The following is a 27,479-nucleotide window of genomic DNA, read 5'->3' as shown; positions in this document are numbered from 1 at the left end:
CAGGCAAATAATCCCTTAGGAATACAAGCTCAATGTAGGGGATTAATTCATAAAGCTGCTAAAATGATACAGTCTGATGGCAGGGAGGGCAGGCAGAGAAAAGCAGGAGAAAAACAAAAGCTACACTGTTGATTGAATAGATAAGACCTCCATTTTTACCTAAAAACAGAGGTACGTTTCACTTAATGCCAATCCAAGCTGTAGCTGATTACTCAAGGATATGGTTATTCTGAGTGACTAAATAAACCGGCAGCCAGATTTTCATCACCCTCCTGGAGCGGCAAATAGTCCAGGCTTTACAAAAAAAAAAAAAAAAAGAAATACTAAGCAGCAGAATAAGAACTGGAGAAAAAAAAACCTGAACAAACCTTGCCTTACTTGTTTATAAAATCAGAGGAAATATTCACAGTTTTTGAATCATAACAGATGAAACTTGACTCTTCTGAAGGACAAACATGAATCCATGCATATTTAGATGAATTTAGGTCAGAGAGTTTAAAGATTCCTCATTTGTTGGTTGGGATGTGCTGGCAACAAAGCTGAAACAGAATGCCTGGGATATGAGGAGCTGTGCCAAAATGGGATTATCCAATGGACAGAAAATATGCTGAAGCATAATCACTTTCAAATGCAAAGTGAAAAAAACAAAACAAAAACCAATCAGGACTGCACCAAAGCTGGAATTATTTTCACTCATCAATTTTCTCTATCTGATCAGGTTCAAAAAATGTTAAAGTAAAAAAAGTCCAATCAGTTCTGTAAGATAATAATTTTCCCCCCATTTATCAAAAGTGTTTAACTCTAAAAAGTGCTACAAACCCAAAGCTGCATGACATCACAGGATACTTTTTAAAGAATTTAACACAGAAACCAATTAAATTGATTTCCTTTCATGGTATTTCGAGTGCTGAGGTTAGATCTTCTAAACTAGCACATAAAATAGAGATGTTAGACATATTTTTTTAGGTTGATGTTGGCGGAGGGAAACCTCAGGGGCTGCAGAAGTGGTAAACTGAATCGGATTATAAAATATCTTCTGCTCCCTCAAATGTTTGCCCCCTCCTTGAAAGTCCTGAGCATTTGTTCTGATGAGAAGTGTTTATTCAAGTGCACAGGGAGGGGAATCACTGAAACATTGATATAAACATACTCAACATCAACACTGAAAGACATGCAGAGACCACAGGGTGAAAACACTAATCCTCAAGGAGGGCTGAAAGAGTGGTTGGAGGGGGGGAAAATGCATTATACAAGACCTGTATTTATACTTTGATGAACTTTTATATAAGCTCTTAGTAACTGGGAGCCTCTTCTGCATGAAGAAGCCAAACAGGCCAATATTCTGTCAGGTTATCACAAAGGATAAGTGGGGAATAACAGGTTATCCAAGAACTGCAATATTGAAATGAACACTTTTTAGTGTCAGAGTGACTAAACTCAATGTACTTTCTTATCCACTTCATTCATTTTTATTTTTCAAGTTTCAATTACAACCTTACATAGTTCTCTAAAATCTTTTTCAATAGAATTGGACCAAAAAAAGGTAAACAGGATGAGTAGAAATTCTATAACTGCAATCTTAATAACTTATTACACTCCAGATTAGGGGTGTAAATAATAACCGTTTTGTATCGATGCATCGACACGTCCGCAAGAGTATCGATTCATATTTTTTTTTCCCTCCGGTCTATTTTTATCCATTTGCTCCTGGACGTAATTCTCCCTCCCGTGCTGCGGTGGCGCTAAACCTATTTTGCCCTCCTACCTCGCTTCCTGGTTATACTCTTACAGCAGTGTGTCTCAGTGAGCTTGACACAGACATTTTTAAATTATGCTCAGTATTGAAGTGTGGTCTGTGCTACACACTGTGGGTCTAGATACGGCCGAGGCAAAGAGGAAGTGGGGGCGAGTTTAGTCCGACGACGGAGGGACATGAGGGCCAAAAAGAGCGGAGATCCAGGTGGAAAGAGGGTCCCAGCGTTCTCGTGCACCTCGCTCTTCTAGCGGGTCAAACTTCACAAGTTGTTTTCCGCAATTTCGGTCATAAAACCAAAACAAGCCGGCCTCCTGTCTGCGGCACTGGCTGCGGTCAGCTACAGTTTGGGAGAGGAGCAGCGGAGCGTCTGTGGAGGGGGTGGGGCGTCTGGAGTTGAGGTATTTGCATTGCACTCATTGCACTGATTATGTGCAGTATTTTTGCAGTATTTTTTGATGCAACTTTTCTACTTCTGTTATTTGCGGTTTCTAAAAAAAAAAAAAAAAATGCATAACGATATTACAGCTTTCATTGATTTATTTCAAACCTGAAACTTTGTTAACCTGTAAGGTGTAATTGAATCGTATCGTGGTGTATTCTTGAGTATCGAAAATAATCGAATCGTTGGCTCAGGAAATCGATACTGAATCGAATCGCCATGATGGATGAGATTTACACCCCTACTCCAGATAAACATTATAATCAGAAAATGTTGCCTTAAGTGCATCATAAGGGCCGTTATGCAGGCTCAGTAAGCTAGCACTTACATCTTATATAAACCTTACACACTTACTAACTTGTAAAATGTTAAAGACTTCCAAATAAAACAAAAATCAAAATGTATTCAAATGGTTTCAGCTTCTAGAAGTGGAGCAATGCTCCTAAAATCCAGGGTCAGATGAAATGTTTCATCCCTTCTCTCATTATTTAAAACCTAAAATTTGTGAATACACCAACTTCTCCAAAAGCAGAAATGAACACACTGTATAACTATTAAAGCATATTTCGTTTCTTCTGGTGCATGGCACAGTTCTGTCTAGTCTCTTACAGCAAATTTCTATGAATTTACAGCTCTTTACCCTGATATATTTACAACGAAAAAAATGTATAATGCCCGGAAAAACATATTTTTGTGCTGGTGCATGGTAAAATGAATCCCTTTCTGTTTGCTTCCATTCTCTGGATATGGGTCACTCATAATGTAGCCGTACAATGTGTGGGAGCTAACAGGTCGACTGCCTTCAGGCTGCCTATGGTTGCTCTGCTCTTAAAAACCGAGTAAAGATCTGGTAGGTTCCACCAATGAAAAGTGAATCCTGCATATTTCTTCATTTTGTAAGGACCAAGGATACCACTTAAAGACCAAACAATCCTGTTCAGCTTATTTATAATATCCATTGTTGGCCAGAAGACTGATATCCATTGACGCCCTGAACACACTGATTCAGATTTAGCCTCTGATCTGACAGAAAATCACGTTGGATGAGTTTGTGGCTTTTAGCGCACATTGAGCCAATGGGGATAAATGCACCCAACACGATTTTCTGCAAAGAGCTTTGTAGCTCTGAATGAGAATTCCTTAGTCGGACTATGTAGCAATTCCACGTCAATTTCATGGTTCTGACAGGAAGAGCGAGGCGGTGATAAAGTAAAACACATTAGCTTTGAGGGAAAGACAAGATAAAATCTGTTAATCACATGGGGAAACAGTCAGGTTTGGAGTGGCAGGCTGGACAGATGCTTGGATAAACAATCAAAAGCACTTTTTTTTAAAGAAGCAGAATTATTTATCCATGATAGTAGTTCAGGAGGACAGAAAACAGATAAGAAGAGATTCTCTTTTAGATTCACAAAAACAACGAGAGACGGTACAGGAAAGTGTAGCTGATCACTCTCTACAGTAGAAAAAAAAAATCTTCACAGATCTTCTCTCACTGTCTCACCCAGTACCCCAGTTTTTATTGCTGCTTTTTCCTTTTCTTTAAAAGTGGTTCCCATTATATTTTTAATATAGGCCTAGAAAAATCCTCTGGTTTGGTTGCTGCACAGACTCACATAGCGGGGCTTTGCTTTGTAGCTGCGCTGGTTGATCTTTAAAAATATTTTTACTTATTTATTTTGAATAATTTATTATAATAAATGTGGGAATTGTCTCAATTTGTGGGGCACTGAACAGAAGTGGAAAAATCTCCACATATTAGGATCTGCTTTATGCAGTCAGTGTGACATGGGAAAAAAATAAAAATCAGATTGGAAAGTTAACGGCCTCAACAATAGCTTCCATCTTTGTGGTTAATAAACAAGCTCTCAGCAAACTTCGGTGACTTTACCATGCTATGAAACACTTTTCTTTGACTAGCATGTACTTGTTTCAGTCGAATGTTGCCTGGACAAAAACACGAGCCCACCTGGATTTAACCAAGCAACAAGTGTAGAGACTCTGATTGGTCAAGCACTGATTTGATTAGTGGACATTTTAACACCTTAATCAACATGAATTAGCTTGATGTTAAATGAGCTACGATGTTAAAGACTTCTTTTCAGTCGACACTCCTGTAACATTTGCTACCATCTTGTTATTTTTATTATAGAAATAGAGAAAGCAAAGCTTAAAGAACTACCCCTCCCAAAAATCGACAGAATATATCGGGGATCGGTTTGACTACACCTTTAAAACAAAATCATTTTATATCTATAAGCAAAGAGAGGGCAGCTAAATCAGAATCTGTGGTTTTGGTGTTTAGCCGTGTTGAATGCTAAAAACCATAACATCATATTAAAACATATTGAAACAAAAGACGGTAATAAATCAAGTTTTAATAAGCAATGTTGAAAAAAAAGGTTTAGTGAGCTTTGTAGATAAAAGAAATAAACTAAAATGTTAGTGTTTTTTATGGGTCTCTTTTGTAAACATAAAGCTATATTAATATTTTTTATGCCCAAAATCTCAATTTTTTCGATGTTATGGTGGATTTTGAACAACAGAGACGCATATATGCTAATGTCCTAATTAAATAAAAAAAGAATTGGATTACCGTCACTTCCACCTTAAAATATCGGACATTTCTGTAGTGAATCTACACCCTCCCATCCCATTTAGCAGCCTGTTTTAAAAGTGCCTGCACAAGAAGAAGCATTAAAAGTTCTCCAATGTCAGGCTCTAATGCCAAACATGACACTCAGGCCTTTAGGAGCTGCTTAAGGGTCTACTCCCCGGCGCGGTCCCGCTTTCCCTCCAACGCTCCAGCGGGTTTCCCCTGGTTAATCCTAACGCTGCCCTCGCCTTTCAGAATTCAGTGATTTAGCCACTACTTACGGCCATTTACTCTTGGGGATGAGCTGCTTAAAAGTTAGTAAAAGTTGCTTTGACTGAAGCATTAGAGAACATATCAAAGTTAAGATCTGAGAAAATCTTCTCATCACTGACTTTGCAATCAATTCTCACAGTCTAACAGAAAGGTACCTCTGTGGAATCTTCAAACGGATGTGGGCCTAAATGCAAGATTCTATATAAACTATGTGTTAATTGCAATAACGTGTTTAAATATGCCAAGCAGATCCGGTTAATTACAAGGTTGCAGGTGCAGCCTGTGACCGACAAGCAGAGCTAGAAATGAATTAAAAATCCATCCAATGTCATGACATTCTGGGTTTGATGAAAGGAGTAATGATCAGTATCGGGGTCAAATGGCAACTCTGATCCGCTTTACATCAGCTCATTAAGGCAACTATTACCGCTTTGCATCTACAAATTCAGACATTCATTAATGAATCCATATTATTGATGCATGTCTGGTAAGGTCCATAGCTTACCTGCAAGTAGTTTACAGAATATAGCTGCCAAACCTTAGATCATTACACAATCTCCCCAGACTGTGTCTTTTACAGTCACTACATCTCAAAGTGATAAAGAGTCTTGGATGAATAATTTCCCAACACCAACTTTACATGTTAATAATTTCATTCAGCTATAAATTAATGAGTTCAACATGGGTCAAAACCCCTAAAATTTCACACTTAAAACATTGAAGTAAACACGTTTAATTACCTCAATCAACTTGTTGGCGTGCTCACGAAACACCTGGGCATATTCTTTCACTTCCTTCTCGTTACCATTCTTGGCAGCTTCAATGAGGACCAGGAGGGGAACATTAGTTTCCAGGAAAGAGTCTGAGACATGGTCCATCACGGCTTTACGCAGCTGTAAATCAGTAAAAACAAACAAAACAAAGCAGCTGCAATTAGGACGGTGGGACCGGTGAAATTGGGCATGCATCCTAATGCCCCAATTAAAATGATGAACTATCGCTTAAAATATTCAATTATGGTAAAAAAAATATAAATAAATAAAAACATCAAAATTCTGTGATCACTTCTCTGAACAGTTCAGGATGCAAAAACAAAAAAAGGCTTTAGGGGTGAAGGAACAAAAGCTTTCTTTTCAACAACAAACCTGTCTGCGGAGATCTCTGGTCTTCTTTGTCATCCTGTCGATGGCCGTGTTCAGAGCATCGCTCTTGTCTTTTCTTCCTGCCTGAAACATTCAAGAATAAAAATGTTGAGCATGGCTTCATTAAGTGAGGAACACACATTAGGTAGCTGTTCACAGACTAAAGAGTTCAGTAAACAGACAGCTCTGGGGTGTTTGGTAAGATGCTCAGCTTTCCTGAGGTTTGTGTTTGACAGAAAGATTCATTCTTCGGTTTATTGTAGAGCTAAAACAATCCAATGATTGAAATAATCAACTACTTTGGTAATCGATTACTCATTAGCTGTAGAATACAGACCAACGCATGCCGCTAGCTAACAGACCAACTGATTTAGAGCAGCATTAATCTAAAACTGTAAAGATTCTTTAAACATTTGGCATTTTAGATGAATAAATACATTTTTTTCCTGTGAAAATGTTCTATCCAGAAATCCTCAAGTTTAAGCTTCACCTGGTTTAATTTATATTCACGATCTTCTTTAAGACCTCTTTTGCCGTCTGGTTAATAATAAATCATCCAAAAAGTTCTCAACAGATTGATTGAATAGCAGAATAATTGCAAAGTCCTGGTTTATTGTAATAGAAAAACTAAAGCTGGTACACTTTAAGTGTTTCCTGATGGAGAGCATTCATGTGATCCATCAAACGGCAGATGGGCAATATTTCTTAATCATTATAGGCTAATACGATACATAAAAATAAGGCTAAATTTGATCTAAAACAGATTTTAATCAGCTGTATTGAATATTTAATCAGCAAAAAAAGAAGAGTTTCATGCATTTATGTATGTGTCAAACATACATAAATTATTTTCTTTTAAAAGGCCTGTGAAACCTGACTTTATGCTTTACTATGGCAATAGACTGCTTTATCAAATGGTTATATAGCTTTTCTAATTTACACAAATGATGCCCCTTAAAAGTAAATATGCACAATAAGTTTTTAGTAAGAAGGTGAAAGAATGTGGTTTACACGTGGGACACAGACCAAGCAGCAATCAGTGAAGGAAATATAACTTCTTTCATTTAACCTGGAGCCGCCTGCTGTAATTGTTTATTTGTGTATTAATGCAATCAGTCAGATTGCAACTGTTGCAGTGTAACGTGATTACATGCTCTCATTACACGCTTCAGATTTGCTCCTTATTGTAATCGGTATGTAAATGTTACGTGCTTCACAGCTAGCAAGGTCGGTGTAGCAAACGGAGGGACACCAAGCAGCCTCAATTCGGACCTTTCAACCAATAAAAGGGAAAGCTGCACCTGGTTTAAAGAGGCATTTACAGATGTGGCTTAAGGGCCTGTTTCCAAGCAGAGCTGTGCTGCAACAATGTTTTGGAAAAGCAGGGCAGGATTGCAATCATGGCAGAATTTTTAAAATAATGCGCTCTCCCTGTGAAACATCAACAATTTCACATCTCATATTTTTGAGAAGGGAAACGGAGCTTCAGGTGGACGCTATGAAAGGGGAAAACAATCTGATATATACACATTGGTATGGAGAAGGTCTGTCGCTTGATCATACATAGAAAGCTGATAAATATGTCCCAGTTATTCCTGCATAAGGCTGGCTGTTCAGATTCTCCAATGGCATGCTTGCTGAATAAAAACAATTAGCTACAGCTGGTTAACTGTGTAAATTATGTACAGTACCATTTAAACATAGTAGGCAGCAGTCGGACCACAAAGTGCTGCACAGCAGTCGGTCCAAACCACAAACCCCCCCACTGAGAGCCAAGAAATGCTCAGTCACATTCCACAGCTCGCTCAAGCATAACCTCAAAATGTAAAACTTTCAAGAAACATGGAGGGATGGATGGAGACTGAGGAGCTGGGCATGAGATGCATCCATTCTGAAAACATCACAAAAGGGCTGCAGAGGAAAAGGCAAACAAGTCGGAAAGCTCTAGGCATTTTATCCCCCTTATATTGCTGAAATCAAGTGCGACTAACTCCACGGACAGTGGCGGCACTGACCTCCTTCCCCGCTGCCCTTTGCCCATTGGGTGGGGGTGGGGTATGCAGATAGTTGGGAACCAGAGAGAGCCAAAAGCACAAATCCTCTGATTTTGCGTTCTCTGAATCCAGTGCTGCAAAGAGGTTTAGCCTGCTTACACCTAGCCTTTGAATCCCTTCATGCCTGGGCTCTATTTCCCATCTCTGTCGGAAGGTCCGCAGATTTTCTTCAGGCGCTTATTATAAAAGCACAAATTTGATGGTACTCTGGTCGGCCATATTCTCTTCAAACAAAATTAAATCTTTAGAAAATAAAACTTTTAAATTATCAGAGCAAAACATTTGCTCAGAACATGTTGAATCCAGAAGCGAAGTCAGCCTTATGATTAACCTTATACGGTTTAATAAAACCCCAAACATTTATGACAGTTGGGGAACCTAAAGCCAGAAACCAGGTCGTCTGCGTGTGTCGCAGTTAACGTGGATATACTCCCACTCCCATTCTTGTTGTCTTCAATAAGATTTCTGCCAATACATTGAATCTGAATTTCTATGAAGGGTCAGTTAAGTTCCTGTTTCTAACTGTAGTAACTGTTGGTCCCTCCATTGTTGTTTTTGAGTGCAGGTGAAAAACTCGTAGAAGCACTGTTGGTTTTTGGGTCGTGTATTTTTTTTTGACTCTCATTACAGTGTAGGCTTCAAGGAAAAAAAACTACAAAATGACGGCGCCAGTATTGGATTTTTTTTCCTTTCTGTTTTATTTTTTGTCATTGATCCTAGTTTTTTTTAGTTACTATTGGTTTGCTCCAGCTCCTGTCTGCTCCCGTTAGTGTTTAATCCTGTACCGTCCTAATCACGTGATCGTTACTAATACTGACTCCCATCCCACGGGAATTCCACGGGAATCCCGTGACCCGTGGGATTCCCGAAAAAATGTCAGTCTCTAGTGACCATAGACAGTGCTGCACAGGAAGGAGAGAAAGGAGGCCTCTGATTGGGCAATTCTACATCCACTCTACACTATGTGTATTTCCTGTTTGGTACCTAATGGCAGAAACTCTGGCTGTAATGTCGTCCACAATGCCTGGCAAACCTTGGACACTATCCTAGACACCGTGCGACAGCCTGTTGGTTTGCTGCCGAAGCCAAAACACGCAGCGCCACGGCCAGTCTTTTGGGAAATGTGTGTCGCCCAGTGTTGGATGAGGGATTGTAGACGGCGAACTAGCTCCCAACACACAGAAATCCACAATCCTAGCTAGTTCATGATTGTACCTCTTGCATTGTGGCCTGGAATAACATAGCACAGACCATGCTTAAAAAATTTGGGCAAAAATCAAAAATATCTGCGCCATACCTGCAACAAGCTAACTGCGTGTGCTGCGGGAGGATACACAGCCCTTAACTGGTAAATGTAGGTAAAAAAAAAATTAAGAGAAAAAAAGAATAAGTTGTGAGATGCTAAAAGATTTCAAATGCATGTTAAATCACAGTCGACCTGATTTAGATATCACAAGACACAGATTCCTGGGAAATCCAGGACTAATCGAAACTTTTCACCACTTAAGGCATCATATTTAGAGTTGTGACCCGACGCATTTGTTTTCCTTTTCTACGCCCTTTATTCTACTCCTGTTTCCGTCATTTCCACTGCGGGGTACAAAAGTAAGTCATTAATGTAAATTACATCCACTGCTGAGAGGGTCGGTTCAGCTGCAGGAGTGTTGCTGCTTTAGAAACGTAATAAAACTGACAGATGTCTTGTTTGGCTGCAGCGCATGTAAGAGGGAGCCACACTCGCTTCGCTGTGGACGTGAACCATAAAACCTAAGCAATGGTTCTGTCACGGCGACTACAATGGTTACTCACTAAAACCGAAATAAAATCCCTGAAATATTCACAGGTTTTTGATTACCTGCCCAATGTGGAGCACATGAGGCTTAACCACACACACAGCAGGCGGTGCCGGGTCTGGGTTCTTTTAAAACCAAAAATCAGTTGGCAATAAATAACCTTAAAATAAGTTTAAGCACTGAACTACACTAAATCCCTGGACATGGATTAAGCTGCAGTTGAAAAGATAGAGAAATGGTAATACCCTACTGGGTTTTAGAATCAAGGGAAAAATAAAAAGTAATAAAGTAAGTTATTAAGCAGCCTTATCAAACCATGACTCCCATTAAGCTTGATCCAAAAGGGACCCATTTCCCCCATTCGGGACATATTCTGGAGTACATTTCTTAGCTTTTAATATGATTTTATTCGAGTTCCAGTATTGGAAGCAGGACTGAACTAATGGTCCCTCAAAACAAGAAATTCTCCTTTTAAATCATTCTTTAGATTAAGTATCCTTGTGAATCAACCTCCTTAAAACTTGACTGGCTGCTTCTTTTTATTCTGTTTAGGTTTTAACTACATATTCAGTGTCTGGAGAACAACAACACAGAGGCTGCTGGGATTTACAGCTGTGGTTAATTCCAACAGCAAGCTGCGGCAACACGTTCAAGGTATCAATATTCTGATGCTGAGGAGCCAGTGGGAGGAAAAGGGGAAGTAAGAGGGAGGTGGAGGGAGACTAAGGTGCCCAAGAACTGTGTATGAGGCAGAGAGCAAGTGACTGAGCAGCAGAGTGAGCGGCTGTTTGTGTGGGAGAGAGAAAAGGCGGGAGGGAGAGAGAGAAACAGTGGTGATGATCGACGCCAGGCTGCCACCACTCTGCAGCAGAGAGTGGCTGCAACAAAAAGCACAGAATAACATCCCCGACTCCCAGCTCTGCTTTTTTTTTTCCTCTCCCTGCGTCTCTGCTGGCGGATGAGAGCTCCGCTCACAGCTCTGCAGAGGCTCTGACGAGACCGAACCGGCGTCAGACACCAGATCTCTGCGCTGCCATCAACAAGTTAAGCTTGGATGACCACGGCTATGAATGAAAAACACTTGTTCTTCAATTGAACGTCAGAGCCAACATCACTGCAGTGAAGGAACACAAAAGGGTGAAATAAGAAGAGAAAAGGGGGAGCTGCTGACTGGAGTCGCTCCGGATCTAACTGATCAACTTTGACGGGGAAAAAATTATCTTTATCAAGGATTTTGTGGGTTGAGAGAAGAAACATTCCCTCTTCTTTGAGCTTGGATTTTAGGGGACTCTGGCAAAAACGTAAGGAATAAAAATCTTGTGACATGGAAATTTACATTTTGTTTCAATTAGGTGGGTTCAGAATTGCTTTATTTCAAAAGAAGCCGATTCCTTTTGTGTTTACTCAAAAGGGTTTTTTCCCTTTGGATTTTTCTTCCATCCCGTTGCTCCAAGAGTCTTTGGAAAAGGACAGTTGAATGCAGCCTCCGATGTACACAAAAGAATGGGTAAGTTGGTCTTTTATATGGCAGGTCTGGTAAAGAATAGAGAATACAAGTAAAAGGAGAGAGGGTGAAGACTAAAAGCTCCTCCGCTTCAATTTGTACTGCAATCCCCCCCACCACCTCCACCCCACACGCAAATGTACTGCTCTTCACCGACTAAGTTAAGAAGATGCCCCCTAAAAAATATCATCTGTTGGTTACAAATATCCCTTCAAAATTCTGGGGGTTAAGGGGAAAGGATGTTTACGTCTCTTGAGACGTTGATATGCAATTAATTCTTGCAGCACAAGAAAGAAAAATAAGAGCAGGGCATCCTAATTCTAGAAAATGAAATCATCCTAGGTCACATGTAATTGGTGGCAATATGTCTAATTGGATGTCCTGATTAGAGCTATGATTTAAGACAACCTGTTTGTATGCATTGAGTTAAGTTTCAAATGTAAAATGTTTTGCCTGCTTAATATCTTGGAGATGGAGAGAGTAAAAAGGCACCATTTCCAGCCTGAATTTCTAATAGGTGCTCTGCAGAGATTAGCCTTCCCGCCCCAAAGTTCATTTTCTTGTCTTTGAACCGACCCAGGTTTCCATTCAAGGTGGCCATTGGTGGGACCCGCACCAGTGGCTGTGAGTGTGATCAGTATGCTCCTAGCGTGCCTGCTGTCTCCCGCATCATGCACAACCTGCCCTCAAAAATGCCGCTGTGAGGACCTGCAGTTCTACTGCGACACCCAGGAGCTTAAGGCACCACCAGATGGGGTGGAGAAGGGCGCCTTGGGGTTGTCGCTACGCCACAACAGCATCACTGAGCTCTCCCCTGATCAGTTCTACGGTTTCAGTCAGCTCACCTGGCTTCATCTAGACCACAACCAGATCACCACCGTACAAGAGGATGCCTTTCAAGGGCTCTATAAACTGAAGGACCTCAACCTGAGCTCCAATCGTATCACCAAGTTGCCCAACACAACCTTCATCCACCTCATCAACCTTCAGATCCTGGACCTTTCCTTCAATCAGATGACATCACTGGAACCAGAACTGTTTCATGGACTTAGGAAGCTCCAGATACTTCACCTACGCTCAAATTTACTTCGCACCACACCTGTGAGAGCATTCTGGGACTGCCGTAACCTGGAGTATCTGGGCCTGAGCAGCAACCGTCTGCGGAGCGTTGCCCGGAATGGATTTGCTGGGCTTATCAAGCTTAAAGAGCTCCACTTGGAGCATAATCAGCTGACCAAAATTAACTTGGCCCATTTCCCTCGTCTCGTCGCCCTCCAGTTTCTGTATCTGCAGTGGAATAAGATCAACAATGTCACATGTGGGATGGAGTGGACCTGGACCACTTTAGAAAAGCTGGACCTCACAGGAAACGAAATACGTGTCCTGACACCTGATGTCTTTCAAACGCTGCCAAATTTAAAAATTTTACTTCTGGATAACAACAAACTCAGCAGCCTGGAGCGCCAGGTCTTGGATATGTGGCGGTCCTTGAGTACTATTGGACTGTCCAGCAACCTTTGGGAATGTACCAAAAGGATTTGCTCTCTGGCCACGTGGCTGAGCGCTTTCAAGGGAAGGTGGGAACACTCCATCCTCTGCCACAGTCCAGAATACGCCCAAGGCGAGGAGATACTCGACGCCGTCTATGGATTCCAGCTTTGCCAGAACTTCTCAGCACCAGTCATTCAGACCATCAGTACGACCACAGAAACCACTACGGCTGCTGACATTACAAGCTCCTTGTTTGGAATTATGCAGCCGACCCCAACACAGGACTATGCAGAGGATTTTGGGAGCTTTACCACACCTGCTACCACCACAACCACAACACAAAAACCAAGCACTTCTGAAGCAACTACTGCTTTGCTGGAGGAGGCAGCTGTAACGGATGATTTGTTAGCGATAGACAACACTGTCATGACTCATAGGGTTATTATTGGAACTATGGCCCTTCTCTTTTCATTCTTTTTCATAATTTTTGTTGTGTATATCTCACGAAAGTGCTGCCCCCCCACTCTGCGGCGGATACGTCACTGTTCGGGGATTCAGAACCGCAGACAGATGAGGACCCAGCAGCGACAGCCAATGGCAGACCTAGCCACACAGGTACCCTATAACGAGTACGAGCCTAGCCATGAGGAAGGGGCGCTCGTCATCATCAATGGCTATGGGCAGTGCAAGTGTCAGCAACTGCCTTACAAAGAGTGTGAAGTATGAACTCCTATTTATTCCTAGACCATAAGGTTCGTCATTTGACCATCTCAGAAGAAACAGGGTTTGCTTCTTTAATTTGTCTCCTGTTTGTGTAAAAAGCCTGATTTCTACAAGTGACATTTGAAAACATGATCAATATCGAATGCTACAAAAGACAAAAGGCTGGACGGTAAAGACACTATATGATAGTCACAATTTTATTTTTCTATGAAAGAAAGGTTGTTCATATCAGCCAGGGGCAATCATTTTAAATAAGAAAATTGTAAACTGTGAGATTTGTCTCTACATTGTCTATTTTTTGCAGCACAGCTTCATTATTGGGCCAAGTAGCCCTTTGATAACAAAGGACCTAAAGTGAAGGGATAGGATTATGTTGTTTTTTTTTGTTTTGTTTTTTAAATAATAGGTAACATTTTGAAATTATATTTCCCAAAAAGCATTAAAGGCACTAAAAACAACCGTACTGATAATAAATCTATGGAGAGGAAACCTGAAAAGGCATTTCATCCATCCAATCAACTATGTGGAAATTTGATCAACCTACAGTTTTAAGCCTGTGATTTTGAATTTTTTCTAATGTTTTGTGTCAAAACCTAGCTAAAAATTAGAGTCAAAAACACAGACATGTGCTCAAAAATCCTGGTTTACCCCTGGCATTAGTCATATCATGTTTGAGCTTCTGTCTAATCAGGGTCAGGTAATACAAATAAAACAATAAAGATGCGTTCAGCACTTAATATCCAATCAGTTTTATTAAAAACAGAAAGTCTGGAGTTCCGCCTTGGGTTTAACACAAAACTACAACACCTTTAATGTAAGATGATTTACATATGGATTACACATTTTCTAAAGGCCATACAAACTGTGAAGCAATATTTCTTTGCCCTTAATGTATTTAAGTACATCTGCAGATTTGCCATAGTGGGATCAATTTATAGATTTCTGTGATATTCAAGTAGCAAGTGAAAGGGCAATGAAGAGAGCAAATGCCAGAACATTTTAAGCTTAAAAATAAAAACCTCCAACAGAAGCCCACACTTTTAAGCTTACAGACTAACCAAGAGTGACGGGTTCAAGATTGAGCCAATTAAGGCAAGGAAAAAAAGGAATCTAATATTCTGCCTCCCGTTTAAGCGATCCAGCAACGTCTAGCTCCCTCATCTGTAAACTGTAGCAGTTTTGTCATCATCGGTGCGATTAGACCAAAAACACCCGTTAAACTTTTTATTTTATGCAACAGAAATCAATCAAATTGTCACCTGCGGCTTGAGAATGGATTTCTAAATATATCAGTTTTCATGTTTGGACTAACAACTGTCGAGGTAAACGGGGCTCACTGCTCTAGGCAAACGGAGAGCCAATGATAAGCAAACAGCGGGCTTTAGTGAGGACACATTTGTATGCAACAGAGAGGATGTGCATTAGCATCAGTCTGAAGCTGCTGCAGCTTCGCACTTCATGTTCGATTCAGGAGAGGGAGCAGGGTGACGGTATGTGGGATTGAAGAAGAATTGATGGGAGGAAAAAAAAAAGAGGGCCAAATTAATGGATAATGACTTAAATATAAAATGATTAAATACAACAGTTACTGAATTATAATGGCTTGTGGTTTAACCGTAGACAAAACAGCAAGAGTCACTACTTTCAGCGTTTGGTTTCATATGACGCAGCAATGAGCCACTGCTCCGGTATCACACCACCTTTAAGGAAGATGCATCATACTGAGGGGATGAGATCATTTCTCTGGTTGGGCGAGTCTGGATAGAAGCAGAAGGAGCCATCTGAGGTCTAGTCTACTAATTTGGCTTCGAGCATTTACATAAACATCTATAGAAGTGTGTCCTTAAAAAAAAAAATATCAGATCAACAAAAAATATATATGTAACCAAAAAATGTTTACGTTTTATGTTCAGACCATTCATCTGAAGCCAAATAATTCCCCTTTAGAGTTTCCTTTCCAGCTTAGCACTGCTTTTACTACTGCCCTTCTGACCTTGCATGTTCAAAAATCCAACTGGGAGGAAATTACTTCTCAATTTCATTCAGCAAACATTACCAGACATCATTTCTGATGAAAAGGGAAGTCAGTGAAAATCAAAAGATTTTTTTTTTCAATCATCACAGACAATTTACTGTCTGAAGTTGTACCATGTGACTAAAAATCCACAGAATTTGTAGACTTATGCATCCCTTTGCACTTTGGCTCTTTGTAAACTGTTCTGTTTCCTCCTGTCATCCTAGTTCTTCTCTTCCTGCTGAAAAAAAAAAAGCTGAAATGGAAAAAGAAGCAAAAGATTCCCTATTCTCATTTTCAAACTCTTTGTGCAAAACTGAATGCTTTTCTCTTCCCATTTTCCTTTTGTATTGTAATATGTACAATTTCATATCTGTATAGTGGATAAGATGTGCCAAACTGAAAAAAGAAAAAAAACAACATTGTCCCTTCAAAACATATATTTTTTAAATAAAATGGTTATAATTGTTTGCAAATTGTTTGCAAACTGATGTACGCAGAAACCTTGGTTTGGTCTTTTTTTTCATGTTGACATTCCTAGCTTGAATAGATTTAAATCCAATCCTTTAACTTAACATAAAAGGGTTAAAAAAACAAATGTTCCCTTTATACAGAATCAAGGCGACTTTGATTCCAATTCCCTTTGATAAACAAAACTATTGTTACCAGAGGTGAAAACTAAAATAAATTGACTTGCTCTGAACAAAGTGGGAAAAACAAACATAATATCCTTTCTGTTTTAAAATATTGATAATTGTTTACATCAGAATAGATTCAGTTCAATTACAGATATGAGATTTTAACAAGCTCACAGTTAAATGAGAAAGGTTAACAATTTAAGCCATAAATGTTCCTTTAAAGAAAAAAAAAAACTTCTTTTCTTTTCTTTTTCAATAAAAAGAGGAAGCAAATGACTGAAATCTGCTAAACTGTTGATTTAGATTCATCCCAATTCACTGTAACGTAGTTTAACTCCTAATGTTGCTGCTGTGAGCCTTTCAGACTGTAACAAGTTTAAGAGTTAATATGATGAATCTCTGTGAGGCCTGTGTCACAGCCAACAATCTTAATTACATGGTGAAATTAAAAAAATGCAGCTATTGGATGAATATTGTCATAATTCAGTCTGCTGTTTCGGTCAAATGTTGCACAAGAGAATTTTTCTATTTAACGTAATCATCCTCTCAGGTTTACTTGAATAGGACGCACTTTTGCATAGTCATTACATAAGACATATTTAATATCTTAATTCTGCTTGTTTTCTTATATGGAGACATTTATATTGATGTTGATGCACTGCAGCCAAGGGAAAATATCTTATTTTAAATATCTCTGAATATTGATTTCCATAAGGTATGGAAATAACCAGCAAATGGTCCAATCAATGTGATGCTCACCAGTTACTGGAGTTTCAGTGAATACTACAGCAAACAACGATTTAATTTTAGGAAATCTTTAAATGACTTATCTTTTTTGAAAGATCATAATTTGTTTTTTTTTAAACTGGAATAACTATTCCAGTCTTTCAATAAAAATCCAAATGCTCACACTTAACTTTTATTATAACCAAGCTTGAATCTGCTGTGTAGTTTTTCTGTGAACCTTACATTCTCAGATCATTTGATTAACGAAGTCTAAAACTGCTGATTCAAAATTGACCTGAAGGTTTTTGGTTTTTTTAACTGTGGATGATATGCATGCATTAACAATTGCAGCAATTTACTGGATTAATCTGGTTTTACAAAAAGAAAAAAAAAAGAAAATGAAATTGAGATAAAGATTTAATTCATGACCTAAAGCAGTGTTTCTCTGCCTTATTATCATGCACATCATATTAACAGATATTCAGTTTGTAACAAGACGAGCACTTTGTCTTAAATACCGCTGCGCTCTCCTTTAGATGCAGAATCAGACAGTAATCTGTTGGACTTGGGAATGTGAAACAGAATTTATAAAGGAAATGTTTTTAAGCCAAAAGTATTTCAAGATGTGGTCGTTAAATATACATCCCAAAATGCACTACTATAATAAACAGATACTTGATTTAATGATCTGGCTGTACTTTAAAGAACAATCACAGAGACAGATCATCTTTTCATTCACAATAACCAGTCAAGAAACAGTCTGCAAACACCTTCAAAAGCCATCTGGTTACAAATTAAGCCCCCTATGCTGGTTTGCCGGCTTCTTCCCTGTCGAGGATCCAATTATTCTTCCCAGTATTTCTTAGCTTTGGTTTAACTAGAGCACCAAGACATGCAGTTGTTCCCAGGTGAACTGGAAACAACTACAGCCAGCAGGTCTTCGTGTGGGTGTAAAAATGTATCCGTGTGTGCAAGCCTTGCGATAAAGAGGTGAGCCGTCTACAAGAAGCAATACTTTCTGTTCAGTTTCTTTATATAAAACCCTGAACTAAAATATCCCAGAAAGACAGCAGAAAAAAATTCCTAAATCATTTGGAGTTCGGGTGAATCAAGTCAGTTTCATTTAATGTCAAAGGCCCGTTCAACCTGAAAGGTATCCTAATAACAGATTAAGCAGTATGTGAGGAAAACAGAGGGGTGTAAAATAGTCCTGACTGCAGGTAGATCTACAAAACATATTTCCTTCACTTTCACAGGGCCACTTTATGTTTAGGATTAGAGTAAAATGTTGCCAGAACAACCATTTGTATTCAAACAGATTCATATAATTTTCAGAAACTATCAGAAATAAAATTCAGTTAATTTTAGCCAACTCAAAACCAATCTCCAAACTAAACCGTGACAGGGAGCTAAGGATTTTCTCAAGTGGATTCTAAAATGTGGAAAGGGGGTAAAGAAGGTCAAGGCATAAACTAAACCATGTATGATTAATTTAAGGTGGACTCCGGTATGACAGACATCTGTACAGAGGTTTGAACCATAAATATTTTAGGAAAATGTCCTCCGGGCCAAGTCATGGCTCATCAGTTTATCATCACTTTTATTTATTTTTTTGAACCAGTATCTATTAAGATGTGGATGCATATGTATGTTAGTCATTGTGGCTACACAAAAACAATGCCCAATTTAAAAAAAATATATAAATGACATTTAACAGATTCTCACGGTTGTTTTTCCTCTGAATTTTTTAAGGAAAGGTAGGAAAATGAAAAAGGGGTTTAAAACCTTTGACCAGGTATAATTGCAGTATTATATTTTCCCTTTACAACCAATCAATTGTCTTTACACTCCCCAAACAGTGCTTTGTTAATGGAATTGACTGTTAATGGATCAGCAGTTGAACACTAATGAAAACAAGCTCGCACAACTGTGAAAAAAGGCAAGAGTCAAGTTGTAGAAGTTATTGCGATCCCTTTGCATTCCTCTCCCTTACTTCTTAGGAAAACGGTCCAACTCTTCTACCAGACAGAAAAGCCGATACAAAGGCCCCGAATCCACCAAGCGCAGATCAAAGGGCCACGTCTAAAAAATGTTCCCTAATGAGCGCCGTCTGACGGACTAGTGTTTTATGGAGGCCGTAAATATATGTGAAGCCTTCAAGACACTAAATCTTTTCCCCTGTTACACTGTGCGCTGTGTAATTTCTTTTAATTGTGGATTTAGATTAGATTAAAAATAAATCAATTTGAACAGTCTGTTACAGCCATTTTAGTGTTTTTTAAAACACCTGACGTAAATAATCTTCCGTAATATTTCATCCATTTTATGAGATTTTTATTTTTTTCTACTTGATTAGTGGCGACCAAAGCTCATTACATCGAGGGGTTGGTTAGTAGGTAAAAGTCAAACAATGGGTTTAAAGAAAGATGAGATAGTCGCCATTTTTTCGTTAATTAATGGCCCTAAAACTTCCACATATGATTCTGGGGGAGTGTTGAACTAATGGGTTAGAGCAGTATGCTTGTTCTCCGAGAAGGTTGCAAGTAACCGGTTTGATCCCCACAGACTCTACTCCGGGTTCCTGAGCAAAACCCTTACTCCCTGATTGCTCCCTAGGCGCCACACAATGGCAGCCCACTGCTCCCCAACAGATGGGTCAAATGCAGATAGTGCATTTCCCCACTGTGGGACAATAAAGAGATTTCCATTTAAGCATATGTACTTTGCATACAGTATTAAGTCCATTTATACCTCGTCAAGAAGTTTAGGTTTGATCGTCGTCTAATTCCAAACAGTCCTTATACACGATAAAGCTTTAAAGACGCTGCCTTTCATTTTTTTAGAATTAAGTTAAAGGATTTTTTTCCTTGCAAACTGTTTTCCGTTTGGTGTAGATCAGCTTTCTTCAATTGAAGTATTTAAAATCAGAAAGCATTAAATGTATTCTAATAGCGATTCTTGTGTCGTCCATCATTCTGTCATCGTCTTTATTTCCAGCTCTTTCTACTGATGATGGTTTCTCAGTGTTTCTGTGACAGTGCTGTCAGCCGGCTTGATAAGCAGTTTGTGAGCAGACATTCCTAATAAAGGGATAAATAAACTGTTGAATCCCTTTCTTACATCACTTTAAGAATCTTAAATATCAATGCGGTATGAACTGAACCTCAGTGACCTGTAATTCAAAGGATTATTATAATTATTTAGACATTCTCCAAAACGCAACTACGTAAACCACAAAGGATCTCATCGTTTATTTTGGACCAAACAAGCACCAGCTTTATTTGACTGTTGATGCCACCCGCTATTAGCTTCTCAAAGTGCCCTAAAATTATGAATAAGGAGGTACAGTGAAGATGGTACAAATCTGCTTGGCTGACAATTACAGGTTGGTGATAACTGACACGTCAACATAACTCTTAACACTAAGGGGATTAATTGATTAAATTAATGAAAGCCTCCAAAATAAATAGGAGCTAGTGTGCGCAGAACAGATTGCATAAAGAGAGTCTGCCGACTAGACAAAGCTGTTTTTAATACCCTATTTTCTAATTTAAAGAATCAAGATTTATGAATGAAATATTCTCATTGGATCAACATTGACATCGATCCTTCATTTGACTGAAATGAAGGATTTCAAATGGCTTCGCTTTCATTTTTTTTTGGAAGCGAAACAGATAAACGTTACATCTAAATTTTGAGAATATCTTCCATCACTGCCACCTACTGGTTTGCTTGTTTACCCTCCAAACTCTCACTATCAAGAATTTAATACATTCAGTTGGCTTAAGAAAGTATGATAACTCTCATCTCAGTAGTAGCCATTCAAAATTTCACCACTTTCCATGATAGATCCTTGGCTGGTCCCTTACAATTCCTTTTTAAACATCAATCTTTGTACTAAAATATTCTTTCGGTCATGATTTGTGGACATTAAGCGTCATCTCCTGGTCAGACCCTGTAATTAAGTGAAAGGGTGGAGTCAGAGTAAAAAAAAATGCACACCCAGGAGAAGGCTAGTGGCTTGAGGTTGGGGGGATTTTGCTGGGAGTCACAGGGGAGAATGATGCCATTCGGCTAGCGTTTGACTGGGAACGGCCATTTTGAACGGCTGCTACTCTATAACCTGACAGACCTAGTTATAGTTTTTGATCCTGGTCTTTCAGCCAGGAAACAGAAATGAAACGGTTTGCCCTGACTGAAAACTGTGTAGCGTTTAGGGGTGAGTATTGGCATGGGTGTTGTGATATGATAAATATCACTATTATTGGGTCACAATACAATCTTATCATATTGCAATATCACTATATATTACAATACATTTCCCAACTATCAAAATTAAACGTATAGATAAGCAAGTGCTGCATATGTTCATCAGAAGATATTTATCATTTAATTATTTTGGTATCCATGTTGTTTGGGGTTGTAGTCAGTCCAGATCTTCCACTGTGACAGCCTGAACTACAGATATGGCGGTGCGTCGCACAGCACAAGGGCCCCATGGTGCTATATACCAGAGTTGCGGTGCAGAGGTAGCCAATTTTCCCATATTGTTTTAGGTAAAATGCTTTTTAAAATCGATATTAGGAACTGAAAATCACAATATGTCACCAAATCAATTTTTCCCCCACACCCCTAGTAGCATTGTTTTAGCAATAGTCTAGTGATCTGCCTTAAACACTGCATTCTTACTCCCTCCTTAAATTACCAGCATTTCAAAGCTTTTAAACATGTAAAGTACTAGATGTATTTAAAGAAGAGACTTGTTAGCTTTAGGTTATAAAATGCAGTCAGTCTGTGTCCTACAATGGTCAGAAAAAGGAACTAGATGTTACTCGCTATAAAAATGTAGGAAAAAAAAAGACAAAAATTCATTTTTAATGAAATGCATCTGAGCGAGCAGACAGAAAATTGGATAGAACTAAATTCTTCCACTCACTTAAGGACCCCAAGGCAAAAAAAAAGTAAGAGTTGTGGGGAAGAGCAAGCCATCTGAAGAGAGAGGGACAAAACAGGAAGACGACTGCACAGGAGGAAATGGGATCAAGCCGGCTGCTCAATGTGTATAATGAATGTTAAGGATTGCCAAGTGCTAATACGGCTTCAAGCTGAACAGAAAACCGTGTTGGGTCCCACTACAGATGCCAGGTACAGCGTGTCATTTCCACGCAGGTGTAAATGCTAATAAGCTCACAGGGACTTAAATGTCAGTTCCTGTGTATGTCAGAGAAACCATGCATCAATTTGCAACAACAGACAAAACCCTGACAGATGCTAGTAACAACAGATGCTCTAATAATAAAAAGTGTCAAACCTTTATACTCAACATGTGGGACGTAAAACAGTGTGGCTATAAAGAATAATTAAGGTTTCACAACATGGCAGAGCAGGGGCAACGTTACCCCTTATCCACCTTTCCACTTCACTGGCTGAAGAGACGAGCTATGATGCTGCACGCTGCTACAGGGAAAAATAAAAAATGATCTCCAATCCAAAGAATTCAACTAGATTTATTCACAAGAGATACCCTGCTTCAGACTCTACCAATAAACCAGACTCTCCCTATAATTCAGCTCCAATTTCTGTTTACATCAGCTGCAATTGAAAGCTAATTAGCCCATGGCTAATCAGGTTTACATGACCAAATATCACACTTATTCAGCAAACACTTTTGCACAAAGATTTTATGAGTGAGAAACAAAGCTGATGGTCGATGCCACATTTGATAACTTGGCCAGCAAATGCACATCAAAAACAAAAAATTTACGACAAAACCGTCAACTTCCGGATTGAGCTGGAAGCCATTCTTCCAGAGTCAACACTATGTAGTTACTTTTTAAATCGTCATTAAAGATTATCCAGGTCAAAACAAAAAAAGCATATTGAGCATAGGATGTTGTTTTTCTTGGCCGAGCCAATCAAAGGATATAAAACAGATTTACTATAAACGTATCACACCAAAATGAGGATAAACCTTTGATTCCAAATAATCTTTAAGAAGAATAAAAGTGTGCAAAGCTTAAATTATGCCAGAAAGTTTTAAGAGCCCCACTCCCACAGACTACCACTCTGGGTCCCGGAGCAAGACACTTAACCCCACACTGCTCCTTGAGCGCCACACAATAGCAGCCCACCGCTCCCCAAGGGGATGGGCTAACTGCAGAGAGATAATTTAATTGCTCCTTTCTTGTGGCAGTGTAAAGTCAAAGCAAAAAAGCTGGAAAAAAATAAAATATTATATCGACTAGAATTAAGAAATATATCATGATACAAGTTTGGGCCAATAGATCACTCAGCTCTAGTTTCCAAATGTACTTTTTATGACATTACCAACAAGGCAAAAGGAGGGGCAGACAGAGAAAGAGTACTTTAGGACCATTATCAAAGGCCAATTTATGCTTTGATGCATAGCCTCTGCAACAGTCAAATCTGTCTCTGCACGAGCACGCCCCCCGCACAGAGGTTCTGCAACTGTCGTTGCGCACCTCAAAAAAATCCTGACTAAGCGTCGGACGATCACAAACCCGCGCAGACCTCAAGCGGAAGTACGCAGACAAAAATCAGCTGTGATTGGTCCATTGTATGCCTTTCCGGTTGTCTGTGTGGTAGTCCTTCTCGATTCGGTGCCGGGGTGCGGCATTTTTAAAAACCGAGGAACAACTACAATGGTCAAGTACTAATCGGTCTTTTTGCCAACTCCATTAACAGAACCTGTTTCTCTTCGATGTCTAGCATCTCTAGATCCATCTCCGTGACCGTGATATCTTGCAGACGTGCCATTGTCATTTTAGAAGATAAACACTCCCGCTGTCACCGCCAAAGTTCTCGTGACCTTTCCGCCAAAGTTCCCGCAAGTTCTCGAATAGGCTCCCCCTTGCGCCTTGGCGGGAAACTACTGGGCATCCCTAGAATTCCCAGACTGATGTTGCAGAAGCATACCAGCAAAACTGATTCGCCACCAGACGCAAGCATCATTTGATGTGTGCGGTTGCAGAAGTCTAATCTGCCCTTAAGTCTTCGTCAGAGAGGCACACAGTGACAGGGAACATTTAGATGTTCTTCGGGTAAATATCATATGAAGTTTGATTATGTGCTTTAAGAGAAATTTATTTCCTCTTCTGGTGATCATTTGCAGTCAATGGTGATGCATGCAACAATGTCACCTGAAAAATATATATATATAAAAAAAAAAATCAATTCCCTCTTCTGTGGTAGACTGAAAGCAGCAAGAATGCTGCTTGAAGTTTAAGTTAAAAGGAAATAAAGATGAGGCAGGATTTCTTCTACCCTGAGCAGGAGAATATTTTTCTACCAATTCTGAATCCCTCACTGAATGAGATATTTTCATACACAAAGGACCCAGAAAAAGAGGCAATATTCCATTTGTGTTTTTTGAGTTGGTATTGACTTAAAAAAAGATGGAAGATTAATATTTCTAAATGTGTCCCATTTACTCTTTCCTACAGATAATGTGTGATTTAGAACTGGGAAGGAGTGTCAATATCGACCTCTTGCAGCTTTTTAAACATTTATGGTGAATAAAACTCCCAGAAAAGGTAGAGATTTAGAATATAATTTAAATGTTTTTGTTTTGACACACCTCAGCATCAGAATGTACATAAGAAATAACTTGTATTAAACTTCACTGAAGTTTGATGACTCCAAATAATTAACACCGACATGAAGAAAGGTCTATAATAGGGGTTCCCAGACATTTCAGCCTCAAGAAGAACACAGCTGACTGACAACCCTCTGAAAATACTCCAATTAGTTTACTTTATTAGTTTAAATACATAAACTGAATTATATTCAACTTTAAACTACATTTATAAATGATATCTAATTATTGATTTAATCTTTTAAATATGGAACCCGAGACCTGAAATACTTGTTCATAGTGGTTTGAGAAAAAGGCTTTCGTTATCGTTTTCTCGTTATAACGAGATGATTGGTGCGTGTTTAAACTGATTACATCGTTCAATACCACAACAACGGGAGAGGATGTATAAGCCAAAGTCATGGCAGCCTATGTATAATTCTGTAAATAATCCTGTGTTTAACTTTCCACTTTTAATTCATAAGCAATCGGACCTTTGCCTCCGGTGCCTTCTGAACAACCCCGGTTATTATGCCTGTAACAGGTATAAGATGCATTAACCCCCTAAATGATTCCAGATTAAAGATTTTTTTTTTCTAAACAGATTTGTTTCTACTGTATTCCCCGCAATCCAATCATCCAGAAAGACCTGACAATGCGTGAAAAGAAAAAATGGGAACTAAAAGACTGATTATTTACGCACATGCGGTGCCGCGACTGCAAAACTACGGGCCCCGCAGGCATGGATGCACTGGGAATCCAGGGCTGTTGGACAGCCTCATTCATTACTCATACAGGTTAATAATTTCTTGTTATAACGAGATAATTTTCATTATCTCTAGAAAACAATTGTTTAACCGTGATAACGGCATAATTATATATATATTGCCTCTTTTTCAGGGTCCTTTTTTTTATGAAAATATCTCATAATCTCTGTTCTATCTTTCCACAGAGATAAAAGGCAGCGCTATAGATAACCACCTGGGAAGCCAGGTAACTGGTGGGAACCTGGCAAGCCATAAGAATGCGTCGCTCTGCCGAATGGCCTCAGTAAATTCGTTCCCCCGAACGTTTACTGAAACTGAAATTTTGATTTTAATGTAAATTGTAGTTGACAATAAAGGAGTTTGATTATCGCTAGAAGGCAAAGGAAAAAAAAAAATGTGTACAACTGGTCTCGGCTTCCGTATTTAAATGGTATTTTTTATTATTTGTGGAACATTTCAATTGTGCATTTTACTATTTAATAGTTTTTTTAATATTTGAATTACTTAGATAAACAAATGTTACATCTACTTATTTCAATTTATATTATGTTATTCACATTTATGTATTTCCATATTCCTCAGGGATCAAATCACCGGGATTCTGACAACAATCAAATGATCCCAACTTTGGAAAACCCTGGTGAATAATTAAGATAAACCTAAAAAAGATCCCAGGATATTTAAAATAAGTAGCCTCTTCAAAACCAAAATAATAACTATACTTGTTATTATAGGAACTGGTCAAAACATTTTCTTTCAATCACAGAGACGTTTTAATTAATATTTGCCATTTGATTTTGTTTTCCGTTTTTACAGAAAATGTTTTCTATAGCAGTAAAAGATGCTCAAAAAAAAAGCCAGAGGGGATTAATTAATGTTCGGCAAAACTATTCAATCCAGTCAATTACATACAGAGATACAAGGAACTAATGAGCTAAATGTTACAATTCTGGCCTTTTCAAACTCACTGAAAACCTTATTTGACATTTTTTTTTTAGAACAAAATGTTCACTCTCTGCCAAATAAATCCTAGAAATTAAAAAGGTCTCATTGTGAACTATTCATTTTATTAATACAGTGGCTGAATCTGTGTGCTTTATCAAGCTTAGCAAATATTCTAAAAACGAAATAAATAAAATCCCAGATGAGAGACTTTCTACCGCCCAGTCAGGCTGAACAGCACACATATGGTCATGAAGCCTCTGCGATGTTTGTTCAATCTTTCAAAATCCCTGACAAATGCAGTCAGAGCATCTGACAGTTTATCACCACTATAAGGCATGAGGTCAAGGCTCACATTCTCTCACTATGCTAAGCACATGTCACATGCCATAGATCTCACAGGCCAAATTAGGCCATTTAATGCACATGACAGACAATAATACATTATCCTTCTAATCTATTTTCTTCATCTGACCAAATGAGTAGTCATATCACTGCCATGTCCAGTCACCGTCACAATTTCTCTAGTCATAGTTGACTTCAGAGAGGAGCAGGAATTCGATGTATAGAAAATGTATAAAATAAAACACTGACTTAACTCGATTGGGTGGGACCTGAAAATAAACCGACTTTGATCTCAGCTGGACAATACAAGAGGCAGCGGTTGTTATGATGGAGCAGGAAGTTTCCAAGGGAATAAAAATCTACACCACACGCCGTGTCACTACCCGATCCGTCCCGGAAGCGCGATCAGTCCTGCGCATGTGCGAATAGATGTACATGTCCATACATATTGTAATCATGCTTACTTATTGCTATCCTTACTCACTAAGGAATGATAATACACATCTTTAAAAAAAATTTATGACTTTTGTGAGGCAATTTTGATGCTTTTTACATTTTCTTCTTAAAACTGCGTCTCTTGATATCATCTGACATCCTCAGAGCAGTCCGGCAAAATATAATTAATCCATGTTTATCTGCATTTTAGTTGTTTCTTTCATAAGATTACGCACTAAATAACAAT

The 27,479-nt window shown here is 38.9% G+C and overlaps 2 protein-coding genes across 2 annotated transcripts in view; one reads left to right on the top strand and one right to left on the bottom strand.

The window, feature by feature from the left end:
- The window catches only part of ctnna1 (catenin alpha 1), a 100,254-nt gene that overhangs the window by 51,880 nt on the left and 20,895 nt on the right, over positions 1-27,479 (bottom strand). The window contains exons 8-9 of the mRNA XM_015377159.1: positions 6,210-6,290; positions 5,805-5,957 (exon numbers count right to left, since the gene is read on the bottom strand). Of these exons, the coding sequence (XP_015232645.1) occupies positions 5,805-5,957; positions 6,210-6,290 (234 nt within the window). The remainder of the gene's footprint in view (positions 1-5,804; positions 5,958-6,209; positions 6,291-27,479) is intronic.
- lrrtm2 (leucine rich repeat transmembrane neuronal 2) lies at positions 10,865-16,277 on the top strand. Its single transcript, XM_015377172.1, has 2 exons — positions 10,865-11,560; positions 12,138-16,277. The coding sequence occupies exons 1-2, from the start codon at positions 11,557-11,559 to the stop codon at positions 13,772-13,774; spliced, it is 1,641 nt and encodes a 546-aa protein (XP_015232658.1). The 5' UTR covers positions 10,865-11,556; the 3' UTR covers positions 13,775-16,277.

The sequence above is a fragment of the Cyprinodon variegatus genome, unplaced genomic scaffold (assembly GCF_000732505.1).
Source record: "Cyprinodon variegatus isolate N-32 unplaced genomic scaffold, C_variegatus-1.0 Scaffold8, whole genome shotgun sequence".
NCBI lineage: Eukaryota > Metazoa > Chordata > Actinopteri > Cyprinodontiformes > Cyprinodontidae > Cyprinodon > Cyprinodon variegatus.
This window is presented reverse-complemented; position numbering and strand designations above follow the sequence as displayed.